At 36.1% G+C, this 12,630-nt stretch overlaps 1 protein-coding gene across 1 annotated transcript; it reads left to right on the top strand.

Moving 5' to 3' along the window:
- The first annotated feature begins 6,157 nt into the window (after positions 1 to 6,157).
- Positions 6,158 to 12,313, top strand: LOC137715498 (uncharacterized). The gene is made up of 7 exons (XM_068454843.2): positions 6,158 to 7,014; positions 7,942 to 8,335; positions 8,463 to 10,306; positions 10,538 to 10,651; positions 10,976 to 11,130; positions 11,436 to 11,560; positions 12,089 to 12,313. The coding sequence occupies exons 1-6, from the start codon at positions 6,586 to 6,588 to the stop codon at positions 11,482 to 11,484; spliced, it is 2,985 nt and encodes a 994-aa protein (XP_068310944.2). The 5' UTR covers positions 6,158 to 6,585; the 3' UTR covers positions 11,485 to 11,560; positions 12,089 to 12,313.
- The last annotated feature ends 317 nt before the right edge of the window (positions 12,314 to 12,630 follow it).

The following is a 12,630-nucleotide window of genomic DNA, read 5'->3' as shown; positions in this document are numbered from 1 at the left end:
GACACAATACACATGTCCCACACACCTGAATATAATGTTAACAACCTGAAGTTGTGTGATAAGTGTCAAATCATTCAACAAATACTTTAGTTTTGATTATTCAGACCAAAAAAAAAAAAAGATTGGAAGGTGTGCAAAATGAACACACTTTTTCAAACTGTAGTATGTGCATAACAACGAATCAAAATTATAATTAAAGTGAGTCGAGTCTTTCATAAACCTATTTCAACATTGTTTTGTAAAAATTTTGAGCAATACGATATGGCAAAGTTTTCATCTTTCTCAACTTAGATCCAGAAACAATAAAGAAGGCACGTAGTACTGTTACAAAGAAGATCGTGATCCTACAAGTAGCCACATAATCGATAATAGTTTTGCACATGGCTGAGTTTGGTCGAGCAATATAATTATCGAAACAGATAAGGATGGCATATTAATATGCGTTGTAGCTGCAATACCGGAATGTAATGCACATATAAGGGCTGAAGAATTATAAAACTGAACTATACTACTTACGATGTTTCATGACATTTTCTAAATTAGAGAGGTACTTGTTTTTTTTGCTATTGTTCATTCCTCGTTGATGAAGAAAGTGGTTTACAACTCAAGGCAACAAAGCAAAGTTGTGATAAGGCATGAAATCAAATATATCAAAATTTTATTTTATCGCATGAAACATCCCACAAATTTATTCAATTCTCTGTTTAAGATAGAGAAGAGTGAAGTGGGGTGGAATTTACAATTATACAATGATTAAATACTCGGTTAGCCCTGGCTTGAATGTCAGTTATGTTTCCGGTGTGTTCATAAGTAAAAGTGTTGTTCACAAAAACATTATGGCACCGTTTTCCCAACGCCACAAGGGCCCGGCAACTACCGTCACCAATTTTCTTCCCTTTGAAAATATAGTTGTATACGTCGAATGCATACTTTATGCTGAAATGTTTTTTGCACTCAACCACGGCCGGCGAGTCATCCAAATGCGCCAACGTTGGAAGTGCGCAACTCACCAAAAGCAAAATGACTAAAATTGGAAACATGTTTAGTCCAGCCATAATGGTGGAAAGAATGCGTAACTTTTGATTTTCTCAGAAAATGATCCCTTAGATGTTGTTGAACTTTGACGCAAGGAGTTCTACACTTATAAGCAATGAGGCAAAGGTGCGTATCATTTGTAAGATGAAAAACGCATTTTCCTTTAAAACCATTTTAGCAACGTATTTATTTCTACAAGGTATCAAATATGAGAGTTTCTAAATTCGGTATTTATTTGGTATGATAAACGCAACTTACAAATTCCCATAAATTGTTTAAATATCAACAATCACATAGATATTTATTATTTCGAACAAATATTACTTATTCGCAAATTAATTCATTGCTAGTTTATTACAATAGAGTTGGGAAAATTGTGAACTGAACTTGCGCATTTGTCGTGTTAGTGACTATCATTGCGTGAAAAAAAGACAACAAGCAGGAAAAAAACACGCCTAGCCTTAATTGTTCTGCCGTAATTAGGCAAACGCATATCTCAAGCATTGTTTTTCCTACTACATCAAAATGAAAACATGACGTAAGAGATTAAATTTGTTAAGAAGCGAAGAATCATTGAAGTACAATAGATTAACAAAATGAGCATCCCTTTCTGGTAAACTGATTTTAGCACAAATATAATATCAGACCCTAGTGCATATGACACAATACACATGTCCCACACACCTTAATATAATGTTAACAACCTGAAGTTGTGTGATAAGTGTCAAATCATTCAACAAATATTTTAGTTTTGATTATTCAGACCAAAAAAATAAAAATAAAAAGATGCGAAGGTATGCGAAATGAACACACTTTTTCAAACTGTAGTATGTTCATAACAACGAATCAAAATTATAATTAAAGTGGGTCAAGAGTCTTTCATAAACCTATTTCAACATCGTTTTGTAAAATTTTTTAGCAATACGATATGGCAAAGTTTCCATCTTTCTCAACTTAGATCCAAAAACAATAAAGAAGGCACGTATGGAATAATCAAACGGTGGAATTTTTGAGTGATTCCAATTGGAGCGGGTTTGTGAGTCTTTCAAGAAGGTTGTATCAAAATTTCATTATTTTATTTCAAACCATCTGATCGTGGCAAATTAATTTATGCCCAGCATGCAGTGCTGGCAGATTGGGCTACAAAGCTTGTTTGTGACTTTTGGGTTGGAAGATGATGGATTGTGGATTGGGCTCTTCTTGAAACTCGAAGAGGATGTCCTAATATTTAATTCAAATGAAAACTAATGAAAAAGGCTTGAAAACTTTAAGTTTTAATAATAAGGACAAAATAAAGGGTAAAGTGAATAGTACCTGTATTGACTTTTTAGTGTAAAAATATGACTTTTCGTTAAAGTGAATAGTATCGTGGGCTTTTCATTAAAACTCCCTTAATTCAAGTCATTTTTTAGCCTGTTTTGGAATGTTGAAGGTCTAGAAACATTGCTATTTCTTTGCTAAACAAATTTCGGATTTGGAGTGTGTTTTTAAGTTATCCTTTTATTATTTTATTTCCTAGTTTTTAGAAAACCTTTTCTATGAGGGCTTTAATTTGTAGTAGTATAAATAAGACTTTTTAGCCATTAAGTTCTCTACGCAACATTGAGAGAACTTAGCAAAGCTTTGGAGAATTTCAAAATATTTACCTACAAGGTGTTTTCAATCATTTTTCTAGTTAATGATATTTTCTTTGATTTTTAGTATGAGTATGCGTAACTAATTTCTATTGCTAGGGCGAGGCCATGAGTCTTAGCATGAATATGTGATTTTATTAATTTGCTTATGAATGGATGCATGTTTGCTTTGAATTATTAATCATTGTGATTAAAACCAGGGAACTATTATTAACACTCCAAAAATCTCATTCTACACTCCTCATAAGTGTCATTTTCTTACTAATTATAGAAAGTTTGGAGTGCAAAATGAGATTTTTGGAGTGTCAATAACAATTCCCTAAAACTATCTATATATTTTAATGATTGATCACCATTAGGATATTTAGACATGTAATTGATGCAATTTCTGTTGGAAGTGGAACATCACCTTGAAATTGAGAAGGGCTTCTAGTGATTAGTAATTGTAAGTTCACTTAAGGCGAACATCACGCTCTTAAGGGTTGTATGGTTTTTCAAATGGTTTTCACAAAGCTTAATGAGTTTTGCATGTTTATATTTGATCTAAATATCATAGACATATTGCATGTTAGATATACGTTTTCGCTTGAACATCACGAGGAAAATATGCATTAGGAAAATCTAACATTCAAAGCATGTATGTGGAAATTCATAAGTAATTGATAAAATTGCATAGGATTGTTATTGGTGATGGCTAAACCCTAGTCTACTGGTGCCAAGATTGACAAGAACCCACTTAACCATCTCCATTAGCACAAATGAGTGCTTCTTTCCCTACTACATGAATACAAATGAATGAACCTGGTATCCTGCTGCATGAAGAGTTACATGGGTTTGGGCGAAAAAAGTCTGAGAGGCGGCATCCCCTAATGATTGGTTCTCTCGTTCTAGCGGATTCCACTACCGCCGGTTGGAAATATTTGGATGAGATTTGGGGTCTATACAATAATCATTATTTTTTATTTTTTCTGGATGGAAGTATTACGTTTTTCTAGTGGTTTTCCTCTTTATTTATAAGTAAGAGGACTTAAGTTTGATTCTCGCCAAAAGTAAAATTGAACCACATTATTGTTAGCCCATTATAAGGCTAAGCCTACCCCCTCCCCTTAGTATAGATAGTCTCATTTGTTCCAAAATAAATAAATAAATAAAAATTAGGGAGTTTTAACCAAACACTTCCGGTACTGTTCACTTTGACAAAAAAAAACTACATTTTTACTTTAAAAAGTCACTCTTGGTACTATTCACTTACAACATTTTTTTGTCATTTTCGTTAAAACTTAAAGTTTTCAAGCCCTTTTCATTAGTTTTCCTTAAAAATTATCATCAAACTCACCATATACAAGATTAAACATATAGAATTTTTTATGAACACCCCGTATATCATATAATACATCCTGTATTAAAATTTAAATGGTTGATATACACTTATGTGCAATGATAATTTCGATCTCTTAAGGTTTTTTTTTCAATAAAAATTAAGAATGCACTCAAATCACTTATAAATTATAATGTGTAATTGCGTACATCCAAATATTATTTATCTTCAACTCTTAAAGCCAATCTCACTCTCTATTGTAGAACAAAACTGTAACCAATAAAACTACAAACACTTTGATTGGGGAAAAAAAAAAAAAAAAAAAACAAATGGAACATAAAATCAACATTCAGGACGCTCCACATAAGATAAGATTTTATATATATTTTTTCATTGTTTTAGTGATTTCAGAGACCTCGTTATGCAAATTGTTTGATATCTTGATAAATATTCGGGATATATTTGCTTGATGGTTTTGTTACTATTTTGCTCACTAGCAGCTTCCTATAACTGTGTTATGAATGATATCCCTTGAAAAAGCATGGTTGATGATGCGTAACCATATATGTCTCGATTGGCTTCCCTCTCTGTTGTTCCTCCCCACTTCTCTTCCATCATCGATTGGTAAAGGTAGCACGGCCAAAACTTTCACGTCTCCCTTTATCTCTGTAAATTTATAAAGCTTGTCAAATTAAGCTATATTTAATTTCTATTAAGCACATGCAAATCAACAATTTTGATGAATTTTTGTGTAGCTGATTCTTAATAAATTAGCATAAACCCTAAATCGTGTAGAAAAGTTTTAGTAGATCCTTGACGAAATATTCTACATAATTTGGGTACGTAGCTCCTTGCCGCAAATTAAAATATTTCGGCAAACTATTGCCGAATATTATACTAGTTCATCATTTTCATGGTTTTTCAGTTGTCGCCTTCTGAATTTAGAAAACTATTTCAGCAAACCCTTAATATGAACGAGGAGTTTGTTACAAATTTTTTGTATACTTAAATAGGATGACCCACAAGGTGATGCCTCTGTAGGGGAAACTGAGGTTGCAACAAGTAGCATGGTCAAGTACAAAAACATCTACAACTAACGAGGTAATTATTTTTAGTATATTATAAAAGCCTTATAAGCAGTCAAACTTGGTTGACTACACAAACGCCTTTACAACTAATAAGATAACTATTTTTAGTATATTGTAAAAGCTTTATAAATAGCCAAACTTTATTTGTTGTATGTGCAAGTGTTCAAAAGTAAAATCGATTTGCTTGATTGGACTCACACCCCAAAAAAAAAAAAAAAAAATTGAATAACATGATTATTGTTGTCAAGAGATCTGATGTGTGAGGGGTTTGATGAAGGTGGAAGTGATACCTCAAATAATATTTTCATGTGAGAGACATGGCGAATATAAATTCATATTTGGGAAATCTGATACGAATGATCAAAATTCTGATGCAAATAGTAACAAGAGAAAGGATCTAGGAATATTGGTACTAACAAATGCAGGTCACAATTCTTATTAAAGAGAGTCGACACTAGAGAAGGAGATGAATAGAATTGGAGGTTGAGTGTGGGTGCATAACCATACTTAAAATTATCTTGAAGAGCATTCTTTTGTAGCCAGAGATCACAAGATATTTTAAGGAGAAGTTCTTTCATAATTCTTGAAGAGCCAAATTTTACACCCTTTATTTTTTTTTTTTTGACAAAAAAAAAACAAAAAACAAAAAACAAAACAAAAACAATAAGTGGGACGAGAATGGATACCTCTTTTTTTTTTTTTTTTTTTTTAAGTGAAGATTAGTTGTGGGTCCCACACCACATTGAACTTCAATGATCCGAACCGTCGTTGGACCTCATAGATCATCCTTACAAAATATTATCCAAATCGAAAATATTTAAGACATCTAATTAAATTTAAAAAAAAATGGACGAACACTTTGTTCTATAAGAAACAATGAAATTTCATTGTCGTAATCAAATAAGCAAATGATTTTGGATTAACTTAAATTTTTACGAAAATAATCTATAAATTGAGACTTACAAAATAAACAGTTCAGATCTCTTTGAATAAGGGGCCAGATGGGTGTAACTCTATAATAGATGTTTGACAAAAGAAAAAACTCTAAAACAAGATGGGGACAGTCCAAAACTCTAACGCGTATCTATTTATATCCAAGGCCCACGGTGCATCCATGTCTAAAAGACGAAATAACCCTCTCTCTCTCTCTCTCTCTACTCCTTCTCTCTCTAAATCTCGCCCTGCTCGTCCACTCACTCGTTCCCCCATTGAATTGAAACCAAATCTCTCTCTCTAACTCGCTCGCAAACTCACCATATTATCAAATTTTAATCACTCACCCAAAAAAAAACCCTCAAATTTACCCGCCAAAAAAGCTTTATTCTTTCTCGGTTTCTCCCTCACAAAATTTTCGCCCTTTCAAATCCCCCAACCCGCCCAACGGCTAAGCCTCTCCGTCCCTCTGGCCTGTCTAGGGTTTCTCTCTCGCCTTCTGTCTCTCTTTGAGCCCCCTTTCCTTTGCTCCTAAAACGGCCTCGTTTAGGGGCTTCGCTCTCCCAGCGCCATAATTATGGATCCACCCCTGAACGCCGAACCCACTCAGCTGCCCCCGCCGGCGGTCTCAATTGGGGAAAAGAGACCGATTGAGAATGGAGGAGAAGGAGATTTGGGGACCCAGTTGAACAAAAAGCCCAGATTGGGACCCAATTCGGAGAAGGATCTGAGGAGAGTGGCGGAGATTGTTCTGGCCTTGTCAACCATGGCCAAGATCCGAGGGGGGAAGAAGCCCACGGAACCGGAGATTGGGCTTATGGGGGAAGCTAGGTCGAAGCTGGTGGAGCTGTGTGAAGGTTTGGCGCCTAAGGATATTGTGGGCAGGGATGCAATTGGCGCTGTGATTGAGGATTGGGGGCTTAATGCTAAGCTTAAGGAACAGAGATTAGGGTTCCGGGGTCCCAAGTTGACGATTTCCGAGAAGTTTTCACAGACGAAGAGGAAGGTAAGGACTCAATTTTTTGATTGGATATGGTTTGATTTTGAGTTTGGAGATTGTTGGGTAGGGTTTTTAGTCTAGATTTGTATGATTTGTTGTTTGGTTGGTGGGAAAGTGTTGAATAAAAAAAGAAGGAAACTTTTAATTCTGAATTATAAGTTGTTCGTAATGGACTGATAATAATATAGTTCATATGGTTTGGCGTTTTGATTTTGTATGCGTTTAAGGTATATTTGCATGGTTTTTGAGAAATTAAGGGAGGAAGCATTTTTTGTTATGATTTCTTAATTGGTCACGGTGGAGCTATTTGGCCTAGTCGATGTGAACATGTTGGGCTTGTTGGTTACTTTCATCATGATTATATATGCAGTTAACTGCATAGTGATAGTCTTTGGTTATACTGAAAGGTTTCATTTTTATTCAAACAAGTATCAGAGTTCTGTAAGCGGTATGCTAATGTTTGGATTAGTATCTAGTTGTGAAGTTTAAAGTCATTCGACCAAGAAGTTGTCTTTGACATTTTATGGCTACTGCGATATTACAGCATATGATTGTTCCGAACTATCAATTTAGGATTTTTTGGACTGTGTAAAACTATTTTTTCTGAACTTGAAATTCTTTTTCTAGATGGAAGAATATGTTGGGCTTGTTGGTTACCTTCATCATGAGTATATATGCACTTAACTGCATAGTGATAGTCCTCGGTTATACTGAAAGGTTTCATTTTTATTAAAAAAAATATCAGAGTTCTGTAAGCGAGTGTGCTAGTGCTTGGAATAGTAGCTAGTTGTGAAGTTTAAAGTCATTCGACCAAGAAGTTATTGACATTGTGGCTGATGCCATATTACATCATATAAGGCTGCCGAACAACCAATTTAGGATTTTTTGGACTCTGTACAATGTTTTTTTTCTGAACTTGAAATTCTTTTCTAGATGGAAGAATCCAAGAAATTCTCTGCACAAGCTCAACCTGCTGCACATCCATCTCACCCATTAAAAACAAGCTTAAATGCAGCGGCTGAAACCCATGGGATGCCACATAACGTTCATATGATTCCTACAAGCAAACCAAGTCATGCACCAATTTCCTCGGGAGGTTTCCCCGTTTCTCCATCTCTTTTTCATGCGTCTACGGCAACTCCCTCACCTACACAGTATCAGTTTCCCAACAATGATGTTAGAGCATCCATGGTGTCTAGTGGTTTTCCTAGTAGTCATCTAGGAAGAGATTCTTCTTCCCCAACGGTGCCTAAAGTTGAAAGAGCACAGTTCAGATCAGACGGAGGACCAAATGCAAATGCGTCTTCTTATGCATTTCAAGTACAAGGTAATTGATGTCCTTTAACTTTACTTGTACGGAAAGGTATCTTTTTTGGAATTTTTTTACTTCATTACTACTGATTCTATCTCCTCTCTGCCTATGTAAGTATTTACACCATATTTTCTATGTGCAGCAAATTCGTTTGCAAATCATCCACATCCACCAGTGAATTCTCCAGCTTGGTCAGTGCAAGCTCAATCTGCTAAAAGTGGACCAGAACACAAGGTGCCAAACTATACACCTGTCAAAGTTGACGGAAGTACTGGTATCAGTATGCAACAGATGACTTCTGTAGCTGCGCGGAATCAGAATACTAAACCATTTGTCTCTCAATCAGCTTCTGGAAATCTACCCGTTGTACATCAGCCTTTGCAACAGATGCACTTTGTTAAAACTCCTTCGCTTTCTAATAATCACAATGAAATTGCCAAAGTTATTCAGAAATTATTACAACCACAGCCTCCTGATCATCCTACATGGATTCCTCCGTCAAGGGATTACATGAGTAAGACTTTGACTTGCCAGAGTTGCCAGCTTACAATCAATGAGGTGGATAATGTTCTTATTTGTGATGCGTGTGAGAGAGGATATCACATAATGTGTGCACAGTCATCTAACCAGAGAGGAATTCCTAGAGGTGAGTGGCACTGCATGAGATGCCTGTCACTGAGCAATGGAAAGCCCTTGCCTCCGAAGTATGGACGTGTGATGAGAAGTAATATACAAGTAAAAGTTCCTTCTAACACAGCTGGAATTCAAATGTCCTTGGAGAATAAACTGGAAAATTTAGATCCAAGGGTCAACCAGCCGAAGATAGCTGCAAATGGAAGTTCTGTTTTGCAGAATACTGCTGGTATAGGTGGTGGGAGCAGCAATCACATTGAGTCAGCACCAGATCTAAAGATTTTAACTGCAAAAGAATCTCAACGGAAGAATCTCGTATCAAGCAGTAAAAATAGGGATGAGAAACCTCTTTCTGGAAGTTACCCGTCAAGTGAAAGATCTGAGGAGAAATGTTCTGAATCAGACCCTCATTCTGAACCAAAAGAAACTACTGAATCATCTAGAGTTGAAGATTCTGAATCAATTGCAGAATCTCCTGCTGAGTCCAAAGCAGAGCATCCTGCCGAATCAAAAGTAGAGCCTCCTCTTGAACCAAAAGAAACTACTGAATCATCTGGAGTTGAAGAGAGACCTTCTGAATCAAAAGCAGAACCTGCTGCTGAATCAAAAGCGGAGTGCCGTGCTGAATCAAAAGCAGAGCCTACTACTGAACCAAAAGAAACTACTGGATCATTTAGAGTTGAAGAGATACCTGGATCAAAAGCAGAACATCCTTCTGAATCAAAAGCGGAGCTTCCTGCTGAATCAAAAGCAGAGCCTCTTGCTGAACCAAAAGAAACTACTGAATCATCTAGAGTTGAAGAGAGACCTTCTGATTCAAAAGCAGAGCCTCCTGTTGAACCAAAAGAAACTACTGAACCATCTAGAGTTGAAGAGATACATTTTGAATCAAAACCAGAAGCTTCTGCTGATTTTTCCAACAAGGATACTGATAAGTCCGATCATTCCCAACCCCCTTCCAACACACAAGTTGTGGACGGTGCTGGGCTGCCCAACTCTTCAGAAGTTCCATCAATGATATTCCATGACCAGAATTCTGCATTGGAAGACTCAGATACTTCTCACTCTGTAGGAAACTCTGGCTCCTCTTTAAGATATGACATCAAACGGAATGACCAAAGCGGTGCACAAGCAAATACTTGTGAAATTTCTGTAGCTAGTGGTAGGTCTCTAGAGCATTTCGGTTTTTCTTCAGATGGCTTGAAAGCTGTTCAATGGATTGGCGATGCAGTTCAAGGTGGTGATGAAAAAATATATTACCATACTTGTTGCATTGATGGGGTAACATATCAACTGCGAGATCATGCTCTTTTCCAGTCTAGTCATGGAAAATTGATACCCTCGAAGCTTCAGGTAAGTGAATTATTAAGCATCCCTTGATACGTCAGTAGTAGCATTTTGGAGAATTACATGATGTTGTTACTGAAATTAGTCTTTGGAATAGAGTCGTCTGTTATTTTTGGTCACTAAGTCTAGTGGAATCACTTATTGTTTGTTTTAGAAACATTGTCATCTGTTTAGGGTTATATTGAGTTTTTTCTTTATATTAGAAGGTTTGTAATGAACTTTGTAATTTCATTGCAGTCCATGTGGGAGGATAGAAAAACTGGGTCAAAGTGGGCTATTGTCAACAGGTGCTACTTTCTTGGTGACTTACCAGAGAACGTTGGTCGCCCATCTACACCTGAAAGCAATGAGGTAAACGTTTGTTCTATCAGATGACCAAAAAGTACTGTTCTATGTATTTCTCTCTGTTGTAAGATGTTCACATCAACATTAAAATTCAGTGGTTGGCATATCAGTTGACTAGTAGAATAGGACTACTGATTTTGTCGTGGTGGACATGATTGCGAACACATGCACCAATATAATATATCAATATAGTGGTACTATGTATGGTGCAATTCTATTTAACACTCTGGTGATTTAAAGGCCTCTCACTCCCATTTTGTATTGACATGTAGAGTACAATATTACAGCATCCATATGGTAGTTAATATTTTTTCTTTGTTTGTGTTACAGGTCTATGAGTCTAATCATGATAGCAATGTAATGGCTGGTTTGATTCGTGGTCCTTGTGAAGTTCTTTCTCCTGCTAAGTTCAGTGTAGAAACTGAAAGACGGAGCCAGTTAGGACATGAGGCAGATAATGAATTACAACCAATCTTCCTCTGCAAGTAAGGCTCTTTAGTTCTTACATGGCACAGAAATAAATAATTGCTCTGTGCATGTTACTGTGTTATCTCCACAAATCTCCACAAATGCCTAGATTCTATACTCTTCCCACCTCCCCCCCCACCCAACCCCCAAAAAAAAAAAAAAAAAAAAAAAAAAAAACACACTCACACTGTATGTGTGCACACATGGACTTGCTGTGAGAAGCCGTTTTTTACCCTGTTATGTGGTAGGATAATTCCATTTGTTTCTTAATATTTTCACCTTGTTCTTTAATAATTTTATTTATTTATTTTTATATTTACAGATGGATTTATGATGAGTTTAAAGGGGTATTGGAGCCTGTTCCCGAGTAATCCACTTATGCATGTATATTTTTTTGGTGGTTATTCTTCTTGGTTATGGAAACTCGAACATGCTCTCTTTGATCAGGTATGTGAAACTGTTGTGATATTATAATTTAGGTTTATTATATTGAAATTTGGAGTAGGCTTCTCGCAGGACTTATTAAACTACATTGACAATTACCAATTGAGTGTTCCTTTTACCTTCATATTGCAATGGTGCATGGTAGCTTTATAAATATTGACGAATAAAGAGCATTAATAATAAATTACTGAGAATATGTATGTTAACCGACTCATTTGCCTCTGATCATTTAGTAGAGAGAAAAAAAGGTATATTTTCAACCATTTAAGAATGTGGTGTGAATTTCACCTGCCTGTATCACCAAAAAAATTGATGTGGTGTGATATACCATTAGTTCTTTTATGCTGTTATTGTGGGGTTCTTAGCCTTTTGAGCTTGTGATGCTTTGGACCTCATAGATGTTCCCTTGTTTCAGAACGTCTGTAACTGAGCAAACGATTTATTTTCTTTTTCATCTGATTTTAAATTTGTAACCCTTTGCTATGCTCGAACTCTTTCAACGATCTATACTGAGTTATTGTGTCAATACAGGTAGCCTAGTGCAAAAATGGGGCATGCTTGAGCTAATCTGCAAAGGGAGTTTCAACATTCATGTATTGTACAATATGTAGCTGTAGCCTTAGGTTGTATTGTAGTCGCAATAGCAATTCAAGCTATAATCTTTCAGCCCCAAAGCCCCTGCGTAGGCGCTTCATTCTTGTTATTGTTATCGTGTTAGTATTATTAATTAGAAATGAACGTCTTTCTCCTCTGTCATCGATTACCCTTTCGATCTCATTGACAGTATCTCATTGGCTCTACGGTTTCCCATTAGTGCTCTCAGGTATATGATACTGTCGGATTCCGAGGGGTTGTCTAGTACTTCAGACTGTTGAACTGCCTTTTCTTATTTATACCATGTACGTTTGTTTGCCGGTGAATTTGAATTTTTTGTTTTGGAGAAGGCATTTTAATGTGAATGGTGGTGGTCGTTGGCTGAAGCAAAATTTGCTGGTAATGCATAGGAGAGCCAGATCCATTCATTACTTGGTTTCAGCAGTTTGAAGAGAGGAGAGGCACTTTAATTTGGCGCT

This window comes from Pyrus communis, chromosome 3 (assembly GCF_041283825.1).
Source record: "Pyrus communis isolate YQ-2024b chromosome 3, ASM4128382v1, whole genome shotgun sequence".
NCBI lineage: Eukaryota > Viridiplantae > Streptophyta > Magnoliopsida > Rosales > Rosaceae > Pyrus > Pyrus communis.
Note: the sequence above shows the minus strand (reverse complement) of the source record. Positions and strands in the feature narration are given on the sequence as shown.

Excerpts from the sequence above, each read along its gene's own strand:
- LOC137715498 (XM_068454843.2), top strand. The coding sequence starts at position 6,586 with ATGGATCCACCCCTGAACGCCGAACCCACTCAGCTGCCCCCGCCGGCG. Across the intron at positions 10,307-10,537 it reads TGATACCCTCGAAGCTTCAG|TCCATGTGGGAGGATAGAAA; the intron begins GTAAGTGAATTA and ends ATTTCATTGCAG. Across the intron at positions 11,131-11,435 it reads CAACCAATCTTCCTCTGCAA|ATGGATTTATGATGAGTTTA; the intron begins GTAAGGCTCTTT and ends TTATATTTACAG.